This window comes from Pristiophorus japonicus, chromosome 18 (genome assembly GCF_044704955.1).
Source record: "Pristiophorus japonicus isolate sPriJap1 chromosome 18, sPriJap1.hap1, whole genome shotgun sequence".
NCBI classification, from domain to species: Eukaryota; Metazoa; Chordata; class Chondrichthyes; family Pristiophoridae; genus Pristiophorus; species Pristiophorus japonicus.
Genome location: NC_091994.1, coordinates 88,799,004 through 88,822,278, shown reverse-complemented (window position 1 = coordinate 88,822,278; position 23,275 = coordinate 88,799,004). Strand labels below are relative to the sequence as shown.

Below are 23,275 nucleotides of genomic sequence, written 5' to 3'. Positions count from 1 at the left end.
AAAGTCAACACTGTGGTTGTACCTTCACAAGGACTGCAGCAGTTCAAGAAGGTGGCTCAAGGGCAATTAGGGATGGGCAATAAATGCCAGCCTTGCCAGCAACGCCCACATCTCAAACAAATAAAATCACAAGTCGAGTAGCTGCAGCGTATGGTGTGGGATTTAACGAAACAAACCCAAAAGACTCCAGTTCATTGACCTGTGCTAGTAGCTGATCTAAGCAGCTTTGGGGGGGGGGGGGGCAGGGGGAGAGAGAAAGCAGGGTTGATTACTATTTGCCTCAGTGCCCCCTGGGTTGGGGGGGGAAAAAAAAGTGTGTGTGTGTGTGTGTGTGTGTGTGTGTGTGTGTGTGTGTGTGTGTGTATATATATATATATATATATATATGTGCGTGCACATGTCAGGTGAGATCAGCATTATCCTCGGTTCATTGCCCCTATCGTGGAAAGGCCCATCAACACTTGCAATTTAGGCTCAAATGTGTTGAACCTGCTGTTTAGTATGGACTGAAAACCTTGCATTTCAAGAAGAAAATTACTTGGAGGGACAGGGTTCTTCCATTGACTTAGTCATCACCAAGGTCAAGTATAAAAATCAGTTAATAAAACAGCAACAGGAAGATGCAGAAAATGTACAGAGACTGCTGGGCATCTACAGTAACCAGAGCCCCCAGCTTAGAGATTCAAGGAACAAAGATGAGTCAAATGTTAGAGCATGACATTCTGGCAGTTACTGTTAACTGTAGGGAGGAGGTTGATGATTCATGTTTTAAGGAAAAATGAAGAAAATCAGCAATGTGAGCAAGGGAGGGGGGGGGGGGGGGGAAATTTGTGCAGAAGGATGGAAACTCAAACTGAATACAATTTAAATGTGAAGACATTATTGCCAGTTATGTAACAAGCTACCCAGCACATTGAGAATGGACTTGTGCTGAAGCACTCAAGATAAGTCCAGACAGATTCTCCATGGAGTGGAGGAGAGAAATGGAAATGGCACATATGCATTCCAGACAATATAACACTCCTTTCATTTACACAGTCTAAAAACAGGGGAAATGCAGCACATTGAGTGGTGGTTATCATGTATTTGCCCAAGGAGTTTCTGATTGCAGGTGTGTTATTGGGACAGACAGAAAGAAAGGAAAGTCACCAATTATTGCTGGCAATAGGGAGCTGTAGGAAAAAAAACAAATTAGGAAGGGAAAAATCCAAATCCAGTGAAGGGACTTAGATCTTCATTTTACAGCAGAGACGGAGTCTGGGCAACTCAGTACAATGTGGGCTCGATTGGTTACACCTTTTATATTTGGTTTAAAAATCATGCCAAGCTGTCCACCTTTATACACAGATCAATATGTTGGACTTGAACTAGTCATCTCCTCAACTAAAGTATTAAAAACACTTGGCTTGTCCCCACGACTCAAGTAGCAAGCCACCAACACTCCACCTCTACAGCTGCATCTTTCAGGATGATTTCCCATTATCCAATAGCAGAGCTCAGACTTTGATGCTGATGCCACAACTGAGAAGCCCCCAATCGCTCTCCATTTCATGACTTGCCTCTGATCAAGATCAGAGTTGCACCTCAGTCACTCCCACGAGGCACTGAGATCCAGCAACAGGCAAAGAAAACTCCTTACTGGTTGCAGCAGCTCACGATCTACTATCGAGTTCCAAACTCAAAGTTAAATTGGAAGGTGGCAACTTGGGAAAAACGAAGTGGATTTGGGGAAGTTTAGTAAACACTAAAATCTTTATTAGCTCTCTGCATAGAAATTTTAAAAAATAGGCACAAGCATCAAGTTATTTGTAGCAGTTGGCAAATTTTACATCTTCTAAAACAAGTGTCCATTTTCCAAAGTATCCACAAGTTGCACCAGGACAGGCTCCAACTGACTCAACATACAGTACATGACCCCTGCTCATCAGAAACTGACAAGGTGCCACAGTGAGAAGACAGAAGAGGTTTGCACTGGAGCAGTGTGGATCATCTGGCTCATTCAGTCCATGTCCCACAAGTCCAAATATTGGGGCTAGGATTGTCCAGGGAAAATAGAATTATGGAGGCTAAAATTCTTTGGTTTGTAACGCAATACATGACAATTCTGCATCTTCAACAAAGTGCGGCTCAGCCGGAACCAAAATACGCAGAATCCTTCACAGTGCTGCAATATCAGAATCCTTGGCGTCAGTTTAAAATTACCATCCATTAATCGCCAATCCATCACCTCCAATCGCAATCACTTCAAGAGGCCATCCAATTTGTTTTCACTGAATTTGTAGACTGTGGAATGATCAGATTTGCTCATTTCTACATACAACGTTGCTATACAAAATTTTAAAAAGTTATTGTTCCTTTTCATCCATGTACAAGGGATTGGTTTGTGGTGCATTACTGCTTCAGTGAGAATAGCCCAGTAGAGCAGGCAGTGACCATCACAGGAGGTCCTTTCAGACTTGCAAACCACACAAGCCTCATGACTTCAAATATTTGAGAATAAGACAACAAGCTAGGAGCTGTCAAACCCAATGGGTCTCCCTCAGGATCATGATCATTATAACAGCAAACACCATAACCGAAGGGCAGGCAGGGAGCGACTGACAGCTCAGAAATGGTGTCCACTTCATTACTTCCAGATACTGACGCAGGTTAGTGCTCGGCATTTCCTGGGATTCCTAAGAAAAAAAAAACCAGAGTGGAGCAAAGTTATAGGACAAAAAAGGTGGATGTCCCAGCTGCAAAAAGGAAAAAGATTGAAGGACACAATATCATCTCTACAATTCTACAAGACATTGATAGTGTAGATGCAATCAGAGGTCGATATGGGTCACAACAGGAAACCCAATGGCTGGAGTCACAAAAGGAAGATGGTTGTCGGAAGCTAGTCATTGCAGACCCAGGGCAACTAGGGATAGGCCCTAAATGCAGCCTTGCCAGCGACACCCACAGCCCAAGAACAAATATATATATTGGAATTAAAATTGAACCCTCACACAAGGGAGGGGATCCATTCTCTCACCCCCCCCTCCCAAGCAGTGACATGGAACAGAGTCCCAGCAAAAGCAGTTGATGCCAGGTCACTTCACTCCTTCAAAAACAAACTGGATAACATTTGGTCAAGAGCAGGATTGCCAATTTTTGGGATAGGTAGACACCAGCAGGCCACTAGAGGTGCAAAGATGGATGAATATTAATGCAGCACTCCTGCATTACCACTGAGGATGAGGGATATTGGTTTAGAACGTTCCCTTAGATGTGGTAGGTGTGATAAGTGTGGCAGAGCCCATGAGGAGGTAGATTTTATATGGGCTATGATGCAGCAACATGCACCAACATAGTAGCTTTAAACATAAACACCAAGGTGATTTGCAAATAGGAGTAAGGAAATAGATTGAGTCAGAGAGAGCAGTAGCAATGACTGAATGCAATTAAATGAGTGGGGTAGAGTCCATGATGCTGTAGATTGGATACTGTGTCTGGGAAGAGTGGGCTTGATGAATGATTGGCCTTTCCTCACTTCAGGCTTAATATTAAGGACCATTTCTCCCAGACGGTGCTGCAAGTCTACTCACCCTTGTTTGGTGATTCACTTTCAGCTCTTCGCAGAGTAGAAATGGCCGCAACCCACTCCTGCATTTCACACCTACACAGTCCAAGCACAGAGGAGATACAGTAAACGGAGAGGCCACAATTCATCCCAGTCAGATTGGCACACAAGTAAACTTTCAAATAGATCAATAAAACCAATACACTAAAGGGTGCTCAGATCATGGACTGCTTTCAGGATCTAGACTTGGATGCTGAATTTCCCCTGAAGAGGGCACAGAAACCCTGCAATATATGATAGAGACACACACAGACAGACAAAGGAAAAAAAGGGGTAGGTTATTTAGGACTGAGATGAGGAGAAATGTTTTCACTGAGGTATGGTGAACCTGTGGAATTCTCGACCACAGAAGGCTGTGGAGGTCAAGTCACCGAATATATTTAAGAGGGAGATAGATAGATTTCTAGAACCAAAAAGACATCAAGGGGTATGGGGAAAGAGCAGGAATATGGTGTTGAGATAGAGGATTAGCCATGATCATATTGAATGGCGGTGCAGACTCAAAGGGCATTTTCTATGTTTCTAAAAAAAGAGAAAGGAGCGAGAAAGAGGAAACAAATGCACGATGGATTGGTTGACATTTAAATGATAAACTGTTCTCGTCTTAAATGTCAGCCTGCCCTGTAATAGACGGAGTAACCTGCCGAGCAGTTCCAGTACTTTGATCCTGAGATCTGTATCTATGTTGTTTATCCATAAACACTTACTCATTTCCTGCTCCCATGATAAACTTTCTGCTGGTTCCATTGTGATTCTCAGATAGGCAGAGAATAAAAACCAGCGAATGTGGTTCGAGGCAGTCAGCTCTCACCTTGGAGGTCCTGGCATAGTCTAGTACAGAAAATCTACCATCACTGATAGAAGGGGAAAAAATAAATCCAGAGTTAATGAAGCAGAGGTGGTGGAAGGTTAAAATCGAATAATCATTTCTACTTCAATTTAAAACAAATGGCCTTAACTCCAATTCATCATCATAGGCAGTCCCTCGAATCGAGGATGACTTGCTTCCACGTCAAAAAGTTCACAGGTGTTTCAATGAAGGACCTAAAATTCCAGGTCCGAACTAAATCTTGAAAAGGTGGAAGATGCCCGTGTGGATTTTTTTTTTTAAAAAAACATCCCACCAACTAAGCTTTACAGAAACCCATCGAGTTCAGGAAGATTTCAAATGGTTTCACTAGTAGACTGGCTGTATGTGGAACCAGTAGCAAGGAGGGTTGGCTCCTCACAGGGTTTGAGATAGATTGTAGCCCTCCTTTATGTTTCAGAGACATGGACTATGTACAGCAGGCACCTCAAAGCACTGGAGAAGTACCAACGCCGCCTCCGCAAAATTCTGCAAATCCATTGGCAGGATAGGCGCACCAACATCAGCTTTCTCTCAGAGGCCAACACCCCCAGCATCGAAGCACTGATCACACTCAATCAGCTCCGATGGGCAGGCCACGTAGTCCGCACACCTGATGCAAGGCTCCCGAAACAGGCACTCTACCCCGAGCTCCGTCACGGCAAGAGAGCTCCAGGAGGGCAGAGAAAACACTTCCAAGGACACCCTCAAAGCCTCCTGAAAAAAAAAAAATGCAACATCCGCACTCACCCTTGGGAATCCCTGGCCCAAACCGCTCAAAGTGGAGAAGCATCATTCAGGAAGGCGTCGAACACGGAGTCTTTGTTGGGAGCACGCAGTAGTCAAGCACAAACTGCGGAAGGAGCATACGACAAACCAAGCACCCCACCCACCCATCCCTTCAACTACCACCTGCCAGAGTCTGTAGATCCCACATTGGACTCAGCCACCTTAGAACTCATGTTAGTGTGGAAGCAAGTCTCCTCGACTCTGAGGGACTGGCCAAGAGCCCTCAATCACCTACCCCACCACCAGATACTGATCTAATGTATTTGAAAATAAAATGTCAGCAGCATTTAGAATCAAAGCAAATGGCCAACTTGGAGAATAATGGACGGTTTTAGGGAAGTGGGTTAGTTCACAGCTCAAACCCCAGAAACTGGACTCAAATCCAGCACCAACTGATGGATGAAAGCAAGCTGCTGTTGTAATAGACATACTGCCTGTTGAAAGTCCCAATCTAGTTACAAGTGAATAGGGGCACGAAAGTGCTCCTACTATGGCAACTTTACAAGTTTCAAATAGATCATGGAGAGGGCATGCCTGAATTTATCATTTGCATTTCTAGCAGGCAATGCCTCTATGCCAGGTGTACAAACATAAATGGACTCTCCAATGACAGTCTCACTCCAATGCCACAACTACAGCTGGTGAGAGAAATGGAGAGATCACTAGGACAGTTAAGAACTGTTGAGATTGGGTAGAATAGCGAGAGTTTGTTCTGCATCTAACTTACCCCTGAACAGGGAATGCTTTGCCCCCGCCCACTCCTCCCCAACACCACTCACCAATATTTCTCCAACTTTCTCCCCTCCTGAAACTATTGACTTAAGCTGGGGTACAATTTCAAATGATCATTCTTTATGTGCAATCCTCAGAGTGCTGGCAGGCTTTCAACAAAGGCAAGCATAATTGCCCAGCCTTATTCTGTCCTCGCACAACTCCATGCACACGCTTTTCCAGCAGGAGTCATTAGTCAGCCAGGGGTACTGTCTTTGATTGCTTTCCCCTCTAGCATCCCTGTTAGTGCCTGGCTGAGATCAAGTAACTGCAGAGAGCAGGGATCAATCTTTGGGAACACCATCACCTACAAGTTTCCATTCCAAGTCATACACCATTCTAACTTGGACATACATCACTATTCCTTCATTGTCAATGGGTCATAATTAGAAGGAGGCCATTTTGCCCATTGAGTCTGTGCCAGCTCTTTCAAAAGAACAATCCAGTTAGTCCCACTCCCTGGTTCTTTCCCCATATCCCTGCAATTTTTTTTTCCTTCAAGTATTTATCCAATTTCCTTTTGAAAGCTACTACTGAATCTATTTCCACCACCTATCGGACAGTATCTAAATCTAATCACTCATTGCATAAAAGTTTCTCTTCATATCACCTCTGGTTCTTTTGTCAATCACCTGAAGTCTGTGTCCTCTGGTTATCGACTCTTCAGCCATTGGAAACAGGTTCTCTTTATTAACTATCTAAACCCTTCATGATTTTAAAACACCTCTATCAGATCTCCTTCACTGTGCCACAGTACGGTAATCCCTCATCCCTGGATCCATTCTAGTAAATCTCTTCTGAACCTTCTCCAAATTCTGGAACTCCCCAGCAGTATTGTGCGAGTACTTTCACCATATGGGCTGCCGCAGCTTACCATTAACCTCTTTTTACACTTCCTTCTCCTGCTTTTTCTCTTTTCCTCAATGGTCAATATCTAACATGTTGTAAAATTGTGCTGAAGCACCTTGGGATGTTTTACTATGTTAAAGGTGCTATATAAATAAAAAAGTTACCAGTACCACCTCAAGGACAACTAGGGATGGGCAATCAATGTTGAGCTTGCCAATAACGCTAGTGTCCAGGGAATTAATTTTAGCCAAGTGACTGTGGGCACATTGGGGAGTAGATTAATTCTGGACCACAAACACTTTCAGAAATGTCCAAGAAATTATCTTTCAGCTTAGGTTGAACAAACTGTGCCCTGTATTCGGACACTGAACATGACCAATATTAGGAAGTCGCATTAGTAATATTCCCAACACAAGATTCTCTACTTTAGTTTAGACAAAATCCAGAGACCCACAAGGTGAACGTAGTCACTAAGAAGCAAATGTAAAATAAAATGTATTTAGCCACTTACTCTTTCCTAGACAGCAACAAGAAATCATTAAATAGATGAAGATGAATCGATTTGGTTGCATTTCCAGTTTGGTGTCCGGATTCAGGGCCAGATATCTCATTAAGTTCACCTTCTTTGACCAGGAAGCGTGTCTGGGAGATAAGAGGAAGAGACTGCACGGCAGGAAGCAGAGTTAAAGAAAGACTTGGATTTATATATAGTATCTTTCACGACCACCAGATGTCTCAAAGCATTTTATAGCCAATGAAGTACAATGAGTTACTCATTACCAGTAACTATATGGAATCAGAGTGAACCCAGAAAACAAACATTCTCTGCACATTCCCCACCCCCTAACCTCTGGGCTCGTCACAGCGGTTTGGATTCATTTTTGGAAAGGAATTCCTTTGTCACGATTGTTGATATTTCAACACTGAAAATAGCCCTGTCCTACCTTATTCCCTGCTGAATACCCCTCAAATGTGGACTGCTGTGCCTTAGTGTACATAAATGGCAGTTCACATCCTCCAAGTTAACTAGGAATAAACCAATGGAAATGGAGTCACCTTTGGTATTGACCCTTCACAATCCCCAAAGCTTATGATCCAATACAGCTGTTGTGCGCCACTTGCTGTGAAGATTGGGAGGGACACAGAATCTCTCTCTTTTCTTGCAGAGAGCCGGCACGGGCTCGAAGGGGCCAAATGGCCGCCTTCCGTGCTGTAACCATTCTATGATTCTATACATATCTATACCCGAGCCTCAAATTTGAACAATATCATTTGGGAAAAATTTTAAGCTGGTTTAAATTTCTTCTGTCTAGTGTTGAATGCACAGCAGTCGGGAGTGGGAGTGGCTTCAACTCAAACTCTCACTGTGGATCAGCAATAATGATGTCATTTAAAACAAAACTGCAGAAGTCAGGAACCAAATGTGGGTTCTGACAAATAGCAATTGCCTGAACCGTTGCGGTGCGTGACTTGCTGAGCTTTTCCAGCCTTTTCAGTTTCGGATTTCCAGCACCTACAGTTTTTTTGAATAAATATTCCCCACCCTTTGCAACAAGATTTTTTTTTAAAGTCAATGCATTTGAATCACAGGAATCAATGCATTGTTAATGGGCTTGGTGAGGGTTTACTGCTACAAGTCACAGGTCATTGGATATCAAAGCTTTGTAGACATTAAATCAGAAAAGCCAAGCGGTTCCCTCAACTCATTTCAATATCACACTGCACTCTGCTAATACACACCTTGGTACTGGCAAATTCAAGCTGCTTCTCCAGAGAGACCAACTCCTCAATCTGTCTCATCGTTTTTACATTTTCATTACATTCATGCACTATCTGCAGGAGGAACAGCAGAAGAATGTTACCTTCCTCCAACCCCAGCCACATCACCACCTCTTCCTCCCATGGTTGGAGCATCACATCCTACCCATGACCACCTTGCTCACAAAGCTGTCACTCTCCCAACTGAACTTTAAAAGCAGGTTTATCTCCAATGAAAAACAGCACCATTTGGCTACAGGGAGGGTTCAAACAAAGTAGCTTTGGTTCAGTGTTCCAACACTGTGCCCGCTCTCGTGAAACACCAACACCTGATGCACGGGTCTCACGTACCTGGTGGCAAGATCAAACTTTTTTTTTTTTAAAAAGCTACCAGATTTTAGAAGACCATTTTTAAATGGCTTCAGTAAATGAGATGCTAGTGACAAGTGCGTTGTTGCAGTAACATTGAGTTTTCAGTGTGCATACACCGCTGTAGCATGCTGGGCAGCCTGATCTCAAGTCATTGCTGAGACATGATGCAGACTTTTGCCAATGCCATGGACCACATTGCTTCCAGACAGTCCCTGAAGCAGCAGGACCTTCAAAAAAATAACTGGCAAAAGAACACGAGCCTCAATTCACAAGAGTCCAGCTGCACAACTGGGAAGTTAATGCGAGAGCGCAGTGCACTTGCATTGTTCTCCCAAGGCCCAGGCTGCAATGTAAAAGCAGCTGCCAGGGAGATCTCCAAACAAAAAGCAACGCCCCTCACCTCCCCAATCGCTTCCACAGCTTTCCTGACTGATGCGGTCATCGGACACTCTGGTGAAGTCAACGTTAAGATATTCTGGAAGAAACCAAAAAAAGTGATTCATTGCAGAAGGCCAACAGAGATGGGGCCCCACCCATTCCCCTCTCTCCAGCATTGGCAGGCAAAGAGATGGCTTGCATTAAGCAAAGAGAAATTGCTCCTCCTTGGTTGACAGCAGCTGACTCGTACAGCTCATCTCAGCAGCTACTTATTGAAATATCGATGGAGTAAAGGCACAGAATGCAATAAAAGTCCAACATTCCTAGGAGGCGGGGGGGGGGGGGGGGGGTGAAATAGGCCTCAAGGCTTTGAAGTGTTTTAAAAAGGAGAAATCCAACATAAAAGCAGTGAAACCAATTCTACCCCATCTTGCTGATTAAGCAAGCATTCCCTCATGGGGGCATAGTTTCAGAATAAAAGGGTTACCCATTTAAAATGGAAAAGGAGGAATTTCTTCTCAGAGGGTCTTGAATCGTTGGAATTCTATAGCCTAGAGAGCTGCAGAGGCTGGGTCATTGAATATATTTAAGGTGGAGAGACAGACAGATTTTTGTATGATAAGGGAGTCGAGGGTTATGGGGAGTGGGCAGTGAAGTGGAGGCCAAGATCAGATCAGCCATGATCTTATTAATGGCAGAGCAGGCTAGAGGGGCCAAATGGCTTACTCCTGCTCCTATTTCTTATGTTCTTATGTTCATATAGGCAAATGATGGAACATCAAAACACTGCCAAGAGAAATGGGCTAAAAAAAAATCATGTAAGTCACAAGGGATACTTTTCTCAATTATAAAAATCGGGTTTTCTTCCCCACAGGTACTTTACATCAACGGAAAGCACCAGGATTTTGCAGATCAATGCACCAAAGATGGAAGGAAGTTCCCAGCTGGTTACCGTATGGTCTACACACAATCTGCTCACCAGCATTGGTCGTTTGCCGTAGATTGAGGCAAGCAGACCATGTGCAGACAGAACAAGCAGCTTTTATGGTAAGTAGCTGGAAACATCCTTCACTCCTAAAGGAGTTGAGCGAGGCATAACCCTTTCAAAACGTACAGCCGATTATAATGTCAGCAAGCACAGAAACTATAGGATGAAAGTAATCGGGTGTTGCACCCCGACAAATCACTTGCTCTCACTGTAGTCAAAGTTTTCTGCAGAGGGAGGGAGAGATTGTACACTTAGCTTTGGGAAGAAAGGTACCAAGAGCAAGGGAGATCATTGGCCGTTACCTCAAGCAGGATCTTCAGCCGTGTGATTCGTTGGAAGGGCAGGATCAGGAAGGACTTCAGCAGCTGCCGCTGGCACATCGGCTGTTCCTCCAGTTTCTTCAGGACCTGCACAAATTCCTCATTCAGCCTGTCAGGGAACCAAGCAGAGGGGTAAAGACTACACACTGCATTACACCCATGCACCCTCTGCTCACCCCAGCTCAGAGTGCAGCATAGATTGAAAGCACAATCACAAGAAGTGTAGAGGAACAAAGGGACCTAGGTGTGCATGTCCACAAATCCCTGAAGGTAGCAGGCCGGGTAGATAAGGTGGTTAAGGCGGCATACAGGGCACTTGCCTTTATGATGCATAGAATACAAAATTATGCTTGAACTGTATGAAACACTAGTTAGGTCACAGCTGCAGTACTGTGTGCAGTTATGGTCACCACATTACAGGAAAGATGTGATTGCACTGAAGGGTACAGAGGAGATTTACGAAGATGTTGCCTGGAATGGAGAATTTTAGCTATGGAGGAAAGATTGGATAGGCTGGGTTTGTTTTCTTTGGAAGAGAGGAGGCCTTATTTTGAGATGTATAAAATGATAAAGGAACCTAGATAGAGTGGATAGGAAGGACCCATTTCCCATTAGCAGAGGGAATTACCAGGGAACATAGATTTCAAGTAATTGGTGGAAGGTTTAGAGGAGATTTGAGGGGAATTGTTTTTCACGCAGAGGTTGGGGTTCTGGAACTCTCTGCCTGAAAGGGTGGCAGAGGCAGAAACACTCATAGCATTTAAAAAGTACATGGATGTGCACCTGAAGTGCCGTAACCTGCAAGGCTACGGACCAAGAGCTGGAAAGTGGGATAAACATAGAAAATAGGTGAAGTAGGCCATTCGGCCCTTCGAGCCTGCACCACCATTCAATATGATCATGGTTGATCATGCAACTTCAGTACCCCATTCCTGCTTTCTCGCCATACCCCTTGATCCCTTTAGCCATAAGGGCCACATCCAACTCCCTTTTGAATATATCTAACGAACTGGCCTCAACAACTTTCTGTGGTAGAGAATTCCACAGGTTCACAATTCTTTGGCATAATCCAGCGGAATAAAACCACGAGGAGTTTGAAGGGACTAAAGGGAGAGCTGTTGTAGGCCTTTGATGGGCCTAGTAGCCTTTCCCTGGCTCTGGATAGCTCACCAGCTGTCGTGGACACGATGGGCTGAAATGACCTCCTTCTGTGCTGTAAATTTCTAAGATTCTATGAATTCTACCCCCCTTTATTAGACCTTTCTGTCTATCTAGCATTCGCTGCCCACCATCTCACATAGCACTTTGAAATCTCTTCATTCAGGCTGAAGTTTGATGCATCTCTACACAGTTTGGGGTCTGAGAACACAAAACTCAATCAGTTGAACAAAACAGAAAATGCTGGAAACACTCAGTGGGTCAGGCAGCATTTATGGAGAGAGAAACAGAGTTAATGTTTCAGGTCGAGGACCTTTTCGGCAGAACTGGAGAAAGTTAGAGATACAACAGATTTTAAGCAAGTGCAGAAGTCAGGGATGGGGGAAGAAAGAACAAAAGGGAAGGTTTGTGTTAGGGTGGAAGGCAGGAGTGATTAACAAAAGGATAGTACAAAGCAAAAGGAGATGGTAATGGGACAAGAAAAACAAAAGACGAGTCTAGAAGAGGTGTAAATGGGAATAGCAATCCGTAAGCATGAACCGAGCTTCTAGTCGCCTGTCACTTTAATTCTCCGCTCCAACCTCAGCCTCTTGCACTGTTCCAATGAAGCTCAACGCAAGCTTGAGGATTTTGAATTTTACAGCCTTCTGGATTCAGAGTTTAACAATCTCAAACTATAACCTCTGCCCCTATTTTTTCACATGGCAGTTGTTCAGGATTCTGCCATTCCCATTTACACCGCTTCTAGACCCATCTTTTGCTTCTTTACTTGTCCCATGACCATTTCCTTTTGCTTTGTACTATTGTACCTTTTGTTATTTAATCTCTCCTGGCTTCCACCCAATCACAGACCATCCAGTTTGTTCTTTCCTCCCTTCTCCCTGCACTTGCTTATAAACTGTTAAACCTCCAACAAAAAAAAGTCATCAACCTGAAATGTTAACTCTGTTTCTCTCTCTCCTCCCATGGATGCTGCCTGAGCCGGAGTATTTTCCGCATTTCCTGCTTTTATTTCAGATTTCCAGCATCCGCAGTATTTTGCTGATGTCATCATAGGCGGTCCCTTGAAACGAGGATGACTTGCTTCCACGCCAAAAAAGGAGTTCACAGGTGTTTCAATGAAAGACCTGAACTACATCAAGGGTGGAAGATGCCATGTGTGGATTTTTTTTTTTTTTTTTTATAAACGTGTGGTGGCCATTGCACACCAGCCTCCACACAGGCTTGACAGAGCTAGGCCTTGGTCCAGTGGCAAGGATTAACCAAGATGACTGGAGACCAGCTCTGCTGCACAGACCTAGTGCGCACACATATCGCAGCATGGGCTGGGCCCGTGCTGCCCCTGGGCCCCAATCTCATCCCTCTACAGTCTCTCACCGCTCCTTCGCCCCAACCTTGCCGCTCCTGCTGTATCCGCTCACGCTCCAATCACAGACCTGGACCTTGATGACTTCACTCTTCGCTGCCGTTGCCCTCCTGCACCCGGGGCCTCCACCCCGCTCTTTTTATGGCCCAGACCGGCTGCTGGTGTAGACTGATGTAGTAGTCTGTTACACAGCACAGGTGAGGGTGTGGATGTGGCGGTGAGGGGGTGGGGGGGGAGAAAAGAGAAAGGAGGGAGATACAGAGATTGTGTGCTGCAACCAGTTTGGGGGGGGGGCAGTGTAGACTTGTGACTTGTTAAAAGTTTGCGTGTATGTAGTCAGGCATGGACTGGGCCGCGGGGAACTTGTGAACGGGGGGGGGGGGGGGGGGGGAAGGAGGCGTGCAGTGTTGACTTGTGACTTAAGAGTTTGCGTGTATGTAGTGAGGCAGTGACAGTACAGCAGTGACTGGGCCGCGGGGCATTTCTGGACACAGGAACAGAAGAGCAAGTCCAATTTGCTCCTGAACTCTGGCACAACTTAGCAGCTTTAGTCAAGACTCCTGGAGAGCACATGGGCGTCTGTTCTCAAGAGGACAGTTGCCGTTAAATTAAGTCAAGACTCAGGAGAATGTTGCAAGTGAGCTTTACTCACACGAGCTGCTGCATCATCTTCTCCTGGTACATCTGATTGGTGACGTACGGGGTATAGACTCTGCGAAAATCCGTGCAGTGCCGCAGCACAATGTCACTGATGTCTCTCACAAAGATATTCTCCTCCAGGCGTTCCTCTAGGTCCAACAGAAACCTGTCCAACAACCACAAGTTAGAACAAGTTTAAGCAGCAGGCCAAGTGTGAGATAAAAGGTACAACACAGGCACCAAGTGACATACTATCGGCAATAAAAGTTACTGCAGGAATGAGGAAACCAAAGATCTCCCCATAACAGTGGCTTGTGAAGAAGTTGCTCATGACCAAAATAGGCTGGCCAGTCAAACCTCCCCCGACTGGTTTTTCTCCATTCTTCCACTTTCCTATTGGCACGCACTCGTTTTGATCCAGTTCCATGGGTGCCTGCACACCTTTGGGACCTGGCGCAAGGGGCCACTGATGTTTGAACCTAAACAGTGAACAGTGACGGCCCATTCCATTGTGAAGGGCATCACAGCCAAGCCCGGTCCTTTCCCTGCACATGCACGTCCCCTGGACAGGGTGTCACCAAGTTGCCCAGGGCAATGAATTGTAGAACCCTCACCACTGCCCAGCTAACTATACAGAGCAGGAGTTGAACTGGGGACCTGGTGGTCTATATGGTGTGGCACTCCATAGAAACATAGAAAATAGGTGCAGGAGCAGGCCATTCAGCCCTTCTAGCCTGCACCGCCATTCAATGAGTTCATGGCTGAACATGAAACTTCAGTACCCACTTCCTGCTTTCACGCCATACCCCTTGATCCCCCGAGTAGTAAGGACTTCATCTAACTCCCTTTTGAATATATTTAGTGAATTGGCCTCAACTACTTCCTGTGGTAGAGAATTCTACAGGTTCACCACTCTCTGGGTAAAGAAGTTTCTCCTCATCTCGGTCCTAAATGGCTTACCCCTTATCCTTAGACTGTGACCACTGGTTCTGGACTTCCCCAACATTGGGAACATTCTTCCTGCATCCAACCTGTCCAAACCCGTCAGAATTTTAAACGTTTCTATGAGGTCCCCTCTCACTCTTCTGAACTTCAGTGAATACAAGCCCAGTTGATCCAGTCTTTCTTGATAGGTCAGTCCCACCATCCCGGGAATCAGTCTGGTGAATCTTCGCTGCACTCCCTCAATAGCAAGAATGTCCTTCCTCAAGTTAGGAGACCAAAACTGTACACAATACTCCAGGTGTGGCCTCACCAAGGCCCTGTACAACTGTAGCAACACCTCCCTGCCCCTGTACTCAAATCCCCTCGCTATGAAGGCCAACATGCCATTTGCTTTCTTAACCGCCTGCTGTACCTGCATGCCAACCTTCAATGACTGATGTACCATGACACCCAGGTCTCGTTGCACCTTCCCTTTTCCTAATCTGTCACCATTCAGATAACAGTCTGTCTCTCTGTTTTTACCACCAAAGTGGATAACCTCACATTTATCCACATTATACTTCATCTGCCACGCATTTGCCCACTCACCTAACCTATCCAAGTCACTCTGTAGCCTCATAGCATCCTCCTCGCAGCTCACACTGCCATCCAACTTAGTGTCATCCGCAAATTTGGAGATACTACATTTAATCCCCTCGTCTAAATCATTAATGTACAATGTAAACAGCTGGGGCCCCAGCACAGAACCCTGCGGTACCCCACTAGTCACTGCCTACCATTCCGAAAAGTACCCATTTACTCCTACTCTTTGCTTCCTGTCTGACAACCAGTTCTCAATCCACATCAGCACACTACCCCCAATCCCATGTGCTTTAACTTTGCACATTAATCTCCTGTGTGGGACCTTGTCGAAAGCCTTCTGAAAGTCCAAATATACCACATCAACTGGTACTCCTTTGTCCACTGTATTGGAAACATCCTCAAAAAAATTCCAGAAGATTTGTCAAGCATGATCTCCCTTTCACAAATCCATGCTGACTTGGACCTATCATGTCACCATTTTCCAAATGCGCTGCTATGACATCCTTAATAATTGATTCCATCATTTTACCCACTACTGAGGTCAGGCTGACCAGTCTATAATTCCCTGCTTTCTCTCTCCCTCCTTTTTTAAAAAGTGGGGTTACATTGGCTACCCTCCACTCGATAGGAACTGATCCAGAGTCAATAGAATGTTGGAAAATGACTGTCAATGCATCCGCTATTTCCAAGGCCACCTCCTTAAGTACTCTGGAATGCAGTCCATCAGGCCCTGGGGATTTATCGGCCTTCAATCCCATCAATTTCCCCAACACAATTTCCCGACTAATAAAGATTTCCCTCAGTTTCTCCTCCTTAATAGACCCTCTGACCACTTTTATATCCGGAAGGTTGTTTGTGTCCTCCTTAGTGAATACTGAACCAAAGTACTTGTTCAATTGGTCTGCCATTTCTTTGTTCCCCGTTATGACTTCCCCTGATTCTGACTGCAGGGGACCTACGTTTGTCTTTACTAACCTTTTTCTCTTTACATACCTATAGAAACTTTTGCAATCCGCCTTAATGTTCCCTGCAAGCTTCTTCTCGTACTCCATTTTCCCTGCCCTAATCAAACCCTTTGTCCTCCTCTGCTGAGTTCTAAATTTCTCCCAGTCCCCAGGTTCGCTGCTATTTCTGGCCAATTTGTATGCCATTTCCTTGGCTTTAATACTATCCCTGATTTCCCTAGATAGCCACGGTTGAGCCACCTTCCCTTTTTTATTTTTACGCCAGACAGGAATGTACAATTGTTGTAATTCATCCATGCGGTCTCTAAATGTCTGCCATTGCCCATCCACAGTCAACCCCTTAAGTATCATTAGCCAATCTATCTTAGCCAATTCATGCCTCATACCTTCAAAGTTACCCTTCTTTAAGTTCTGGACCATGGTCTCTGAATTAACTGTTTCATTCTCCATCCTAATGCAGAATTCCACCATATTATGGTCACTCTTCCCCAAGGGGCCTCGCACAATGAGATTGCTAATTAATCCTCTCATTACACAACACCCAGTCTAAGATGGCCTCCCCCCTAGTTGGTTCCTCGACATATTGGTCTAGAAAACCATCCCTTATGCATTCCAGGAAATCCTCCTCCACTGTATTGCTTCCAGTTTGGCTAGCCCAATCTATGTGCATATTAAAGTCACCCATTATAACTGCTGCACCTTTATTGCATGCACTCCTAATTTCCTGTTTGATGCCCTCCCCAACATCACTACTACTGTTTGGAGGTCTGTACACAACTCCCACTAACGGTTTTTGCCCTTTAGTGTTCTGCAGCTCTACCCATATAGATTCCACATCATCCAAGCTAATGTCTTTCCTAACTATTGCATTAATCTCCTCTTTAACCAGCAATGCTACCCCACCTCCTTTTCCTTTTATTCTATCCTTCCTGAATGTTGAATACCCCTGGATGTTGTTCCCAGCCCTGATCATCCTGGAGCCACATCTCCGTAATCCCAATCACATCATATTTGTTAACATCTATTTGCACAGTTAATTCATCCACCTTATTGCGGATACTCCTTGCATTAAGACACAAAGCCTTCAGGCTTGCTTTTTTAACACCCTTTGTCCTTCTAGAATTTTGCTGTACAGTGGCCCTTTTTGTTCTTTGCCTTGGGTTTCTCTGCCCTCCACTTTTCCTCATCTCCTTTCTGTCTTTTGCTTTTGCCTCATTTTTGTCTCCCTCTGTCTCCCTGTATAGGTTCCCATCCCCCTGCAATATTAGTTTAACTCCTCCCCAACAGCACTAGCAAACACTCCCCCTAGGACATTGGTTCCGGACCTGCCCAGGTGCAGACCGTCCGGTTTGTACTGGTCCCACCTCCCCCAGAACCGGTTCCAATGCCCCAAGAATTTGAATCCCTCCCTGCTGCACCACTGCTCAAGCCATGTATTCATCTGCGCTATCCTGCGATTCCTACTCTGACTAGCACGTGGCACTGGTAGCAATCCCGAGATTACTACTTTTGAGGTCCTACTTTTTAATTTAGCTCCTAAAATTCTTTTTGTAGGACCTCATCCCTTTTTTTACCTATGTCGTTGGTACCAATGTGCACCACGACAACTGGCTGTTCTCCCTCCCATTTCAGAATGTCCTGCACCCGCTCCGAGACATCCTTGACCCTTGCACCAGGGAGGCAACATACCATCCTGGAGTCTCGGTTGCGTCCGCAGAAACGCCTATCTATTCCCCTCACCATCGAATCCCCTATCACTATCGCGCTCCCACTCTTTTTCCTGCCCTCCTTTGCAGCAGAGCCACCTATGGTGCCATGAACTTGGCTGCTGCTGCCCTCCCCTGATGAGTCATCCTCCCCAACAGTACTCAAAAGCAGTGTATCTGTTTTGCAGGGGGGATGACCACAGGGGACCCCTGCACTGCTCTTCCTGCTGGTCTTCCATTCCCTATCTGGCTGTGGACCCTTCTCCTGCGGCAAGACCAACTCACTACACGTGATACTCACGTCATTCTCAGCATCGTGGATGCTCCAGAGTGAATCCACCCTCAGCTCCAATTCCGCAACGCGGACCGTCAAGAGCTCGAGGCGGATACACTTCCCACACACGTAGCGCCCAGGGACACCGGAAGTGTCCCCGAGTTCCCACATTGTACAGGAGGAGCATATCACATGGCCGAGCTCTCCTGCCATGTCTTAACCTTAGATACCCTTAAATTGGTAATAACAAAAAAAAGAAAAGAAAAGCTACTCACCAATCACCAGCCAATCACTTACCACATTGGCTGTGACGTCACTTTTTGATTACTTTCTACTTCTATTTTGCTTTCTCTCCCGCTGTAGCTGCACCGGTACACTGGTTCTCGATCTCCCGCTGGGCTTTTGACAGGTCGCTCCCCTCTCACCAACTGCCGCTGGCTCTCGATCTCCCGCTGGGCTTTTGACAGGTCGCTCCCCTCTCACCAACTGCCGCTGGCTCACGATCTCCTGCTGGGCTTTTGACAGGTCGCTCCCCTCTCACCAACTGCCGCTGGCTCTCGATCTCCCGCTGGGCTTTTGATAGGTCGCTCCCCTCTCACCAACTGCCGCTGGCTCTCGATCTCCATGATGTCCTGTTTTCCACCCCCCCCCCCCCCCCCCACCCAAGCGAGATGGTGGTCTGTGTTTAAATTAGTTGATTTTGCCAGTGTGCATTTAACTCTGTCAGTTGTGTCTCAGTGGGTAGCACTCACTTCCGAGTCAGAAGTTGTGGGTTCAAGTCCCACTCCAGGAACTGGAGCACATAAATCTAGGCTGACACTCCAGTGCAGTGCTGAGGGAATGCGACACTGTCAGAGGTGCCTTCTTTTGGAGAAGACATTAAACCAAGACCCCATCTGCCCTCAGGTAGACGTAAAATATCCCATGGCACTATTTCGAAGAGCAGCAGGGGAGTTATCCCCCGTGTCCTGGCCAATATTTATCCCTCAATCAACAATCAACATAACAAAACAGATTATCTGGTCATTATCACACTGCTGTTTGTGGGAGCTTGCTATATGCAGATTGGCTGCCGCATTTCCCACATTATAACAGTGACTACACTCCAAAAGTACTTCATGGACTGTAAAACACTTTGAGACATCCGGTGGTCATGAAAGGCACTATATAAATGCAAGCCTTTTTTTCATTGCAAGATCATTTTCACATTTGGTTCCTGGAGGAGTAATTATGGATTTTGTAAGGTGTGCCGCACACACCTACCTTTCGCTGGTGTCTTTCACCTCCTGAAGATTGGAGAACAGTGTGTGCCTGTCTGTGGGAGTCAGCATGTCCAACAGATCTGGGCACTTACTGAAAAGATTTACAGCCACTGTCAAACTGTGCAGGTAAGATGCCTCAGAGGTAATAACTTCAAACATTGCCTGAAGGGAGGAAACAGGGTAGACAACACGATATATATTAGAGCTTCACAGACTCTAGCCCTGTTGAGTTCCCCCGCCCCCCATTCCCAGCTGCACATCACGAACAGAATTACAAACTAGAATGTATTTGTTTCTCAGATTTAGTGTGTTACAGGGAGGATCTGGACCAGTAACAATGCATATGTTTCCACTTGTTACAGTTCACTTCCCTTTCCCTCTCTCTCCACCCACCCCTCACCAAAAACCTTCGCTCATGACCTGGAAACTGCTTTTTTCCATTTGGCTTTTTGTAGTTCAAGTCAATTGACCTCAATCACAGCAGATTGTTAACTGGAGTGTACCTAGGATGTCCATATCCCACCAATCTGGGATAGAAAATACCAAGCCATTAGTGTGGCAATATACCCTTCATAAACTCGCCCAAAATTCAGCCACACCAAGCACTAGGCCCCACTCACCCATCACCCTTGTCTTAATTGATTTACCTTGGCTCCCCACCCCACAACACCCTAGATTTAAAATGCTCATCAATCCCTCCATGGCCTACCCCACCCCGGTTCTTCCAGCTCTACATTTCTTTCTTCTCTCTCTCTCTTTCTCCCCCCCCCCCCCTCCCCTCCTCAGAATGCTCAGTTCCTCTGACCTTCTGTCCCCCAACATCCAACCTGACCGTCCCGCTCTTCAACCCATCAGTAGTGTTAGGGCCTTCAGTCTCTTGGTCCTACTCTCTAGAATTCCCACCCTAAATATCTCTATCCTCCTTTAGAACGTCCTCAAACCTAATTCTTTGAGCTAGCTTTCAGTCATTCCTTTCTACCTTTCCTTTTCTATGCACTATGAAGTTCCTTGTGTTTTTTTCCTAAGTTTAAAGGCACTATATAAAATGGTTATGGTGATTACATTTGATCAAAGCTAAACACCAGCTCCAGATCTCATTCATTTTACTTAAATAAATCTAGAAGCAAAAAACATAATACTATGCATGAAAGTCAAATTTACACTACATACAAACTCAGCTAACCATTTTAAAATAGGCTGCATATAGTGACACAAGTCCCGGTCAAAATAGAGATGGAGTAACTCCCCCAGTCACATCAGTTCCCCGCGCAGTACTGCCAGTAACTGGGATGGATTTGCCGCACATAATTTATATTACGTAACTACCACTCCTTGCATTTTGCTAGAGAAATAATCCTGCTGTAGTTTCGGTTGTGGGTTCAAATCCCACCCCCCCCAACCACATTGACTAGCTGGCACAGTGCTTTCACTCTGCTTAGAAAGATATTCCTGCCAATTTCTCTTGGCAAGCTCTTAGAAAGACAGTCTCTCATACAAGGTCTATTCATCTATTTCTATTCACCTTAATCATGTATGGCAGCAAGATGAATAACAAAACAAGGTTGCTGGATTAGAAAGATGTTTTCCATTTGAAATTCAAGTAAATGCCTCAAAGATGTTATCGACTTGAAGATTTAAAGCATCAAAGTAACTTGTCTTTTCCCATGACAATGGTCCCAATCGCAAACCACAATTTACAGTGGAACTCTCATCATCATCATAGGCGGTCCCTCAAAACAAGGATGACTTGCTTCCACGCCAAACAGGATGAGTTCACATGTGTTTCAATGAAGGACCCAATATTCCAGGTCCTGAACTACATATTGACGAGTGGAAGATGCCCGTGCGTGGATTTTAACGTGTGTTGACAGTTGCACACCACACGGGCTTGACAGAGCTAGGTCTTGGTCCAGTGGCAAGGATTAACCAAGACGACTGGAGACCTGCTCTGGAACTCTATTTGCTTAGCAACTATACATGAAAGGACCATCTACTTTCAGCAGTTAATTGAAAACAGAAAATGTTGGTCAGGCAGCATCTGTGGAGAGAAAGACCGGAGTTATCGTTTCAGGCCGGTGGCCTCTTGTCTAACAGTTAATTCATTGATTTCAATAACTTTAGATCATAACCACTTCTCCCATTTAATTTTTTCTTTCCCATGGACAGCAGGTACTGGTAATGATTCCAAATAAAAATAGAGAATGCTGGAAATACTCAGGTCAGGCAGCATCTGTGGAGAGTGAAACAGAGTGACGGTTTCAGGCCAATGACCTTTCATCAGAACCGGGAAAAGTTAAAGATGTAACAGATTATGCTCATCGACCTGATACGTTAACTCTGTTTCTCTCTCCACCGATGCTGCTTGACCCAGAGTACTCAGCATTTTCTGGGCATGCTTCTGCTGTTGCCGATACACCTCCTCTAGACCCATCTTTCGTTTCTTTACTTGCCCCATTACCGCCCCCTTTTGCCTTGCACCATCATCCCTTGTGTCTTTTAATTGCTCCAGCCTGCCACCTTATCACAAGAGCTTCCCTCTTGTTCTCTCCTCTCCCCGGCTCTGTACTTGCTTATAAACTGTTAAATCTCTAACTTCTCCCAGTTCAACATCGATCTGAAACATTAACTGTATCTCTCCACAGGTGCTGCCTGAGTATTTTCAGCATTTTCTGTTTTTATTTCAGATTTCCAGTATCTGTAGTATTTTGTGTTTGTGTTAAGCTTATTGTCTACAGAGCAGTAGTGATACCTGCCCTCCTATATGCTTCAGAGATGTGGACGATATACAGTAGGCACCTCAAAGCACTGGAGAAGTACACCAATGCTGCCGCTGCAAAATCCTGCATATCCATTGGCAGATAGGTGTACCAATGTCAGTGTTCTCTTTCAGGCAAACATCCCCAGCATCGAGACTTTGACCACGCTCAATCAGCTCCAATGGAGGGGCCACATTGTCCACATGCCTGATACAAGATTCCTGAAACACGCACTCCACTCCGAGCTCCATCATGATAAGCAAGTCCAAGGAATGGAGAAAAAACACTACAAGGACACCCTCAATGCCACCTTGAAAAAAAAATGCAACATCCACACCGACTCTGGGGAAACCCTGGTCCAAGACTGCTCAAAGTGGAGGAGAAGCATCAGAGAAAGCGCTGAACACTTCGAATCTCTTCGCCGGGAGCATGCGGAAGCCAAGCACAAACAGCAGAAAGAGCGTACGATAAACCAAGCACCCCACCCACCCGTCCCTCCAACCACCACCTGCGACAGAGTCTGTAGATCCCACATTGGACTCATTAGTTACTTTAGAACTCAATGTAGAAGGGACTGCAAGAATTTCTCCCCCTCACTGAGTTTTACATTAACACTCACCTCCTGCAGCTTGTGCTCCTGGGCAGTAACTATACCCAACAGGCCACTCTTCTTCACTTCAGGAATCTCATGCCAGAAGATGAAGCTGGAGTCTTTGGGAGAAAACTGCGAGGATGAAGAGTTCAGTATGGAGGAAGCGACAAGGCCAGCAAGGGACAGTGTTGTATCCACCACAGAAGAGTCTTTCCCAGGCTTTGTCGGGGCTCGGTGCATGGATTGGAACCAGTAATTCTGGTACAGTGGCTCTGAAGGGATCAATTACACACACACATGAGAATCTGTTCATATACAAGGTGCACCAACTTTCCCACTAGAGAATCCATG

The 23,275-nt window shown here is 45.4% G+C and overlaps 1 protein-coding gene across 1 annotated transcript; it reads right to left on the bottom strand.

Moving 5' to 3' along the window:
• Positions 1–1,765: 1,765 nt before the first annotated feature.
• LOC139228847 (rho guanine nucleotide exchange factor 19) lies at positions 1,766–23,024 on the bottom strand. The gene is made up of 10 exons (XM_070860287.1): positions 22,952–23,024; positions 19,578–19,738; positions 13,856–14,008; positions 10,662–10,788; positions 9,394–9,468; positions 8,604–8,696; positions 7,375–7,526; positions 4,315–4,461; positions 3,573–3,643; positions 1,766–2,675 (listed from the first exon to the last, which is right to left on the bottom strand). Exons 2-10 carry the CDS (start codon positions 19,733–19,735, stop codon positions 2,650–2,652), a joined length of 1,002 nt encoding a protein of 333 aa, XP_070716388.1. The 5' UTR covers positions 19,736–19,738; positions 22,952–23,024; the 3' UTR covers positions 1,766–2,649.
• Between the last annotated feature and the right edge of the window lie 251 nt (positions 23,025–23,275).

What these genes read in the sequence shown, in the direction of transcription:
- LOC139228847 (XM_070860287.1), bottom strand. Translation starts at nt 19,735, where the DNA reads ATGTTTGAAGTTATTACCTCTGAGGCATCTTACCTGCACAGTTTGACA. An exon ending in TTGTTGCTGTCTAGGAAAGA is followed by an intron (nt 4,462 to 7,374) that starts GTAAGTGGCTAA and finishes CCCTTCTATCAG; the next exon opens with TGATGGTAGATTTTCTGTAC. An exon ending in ATCATGGGAGCAGGAAATGA is followed by an intron (nt 3,644 to 4,314) that starts GTAAGTGTTTAT and finishes TGGACTGTGTAG; the next exon opens with GTGTGAAATGCAGGAGTGGG.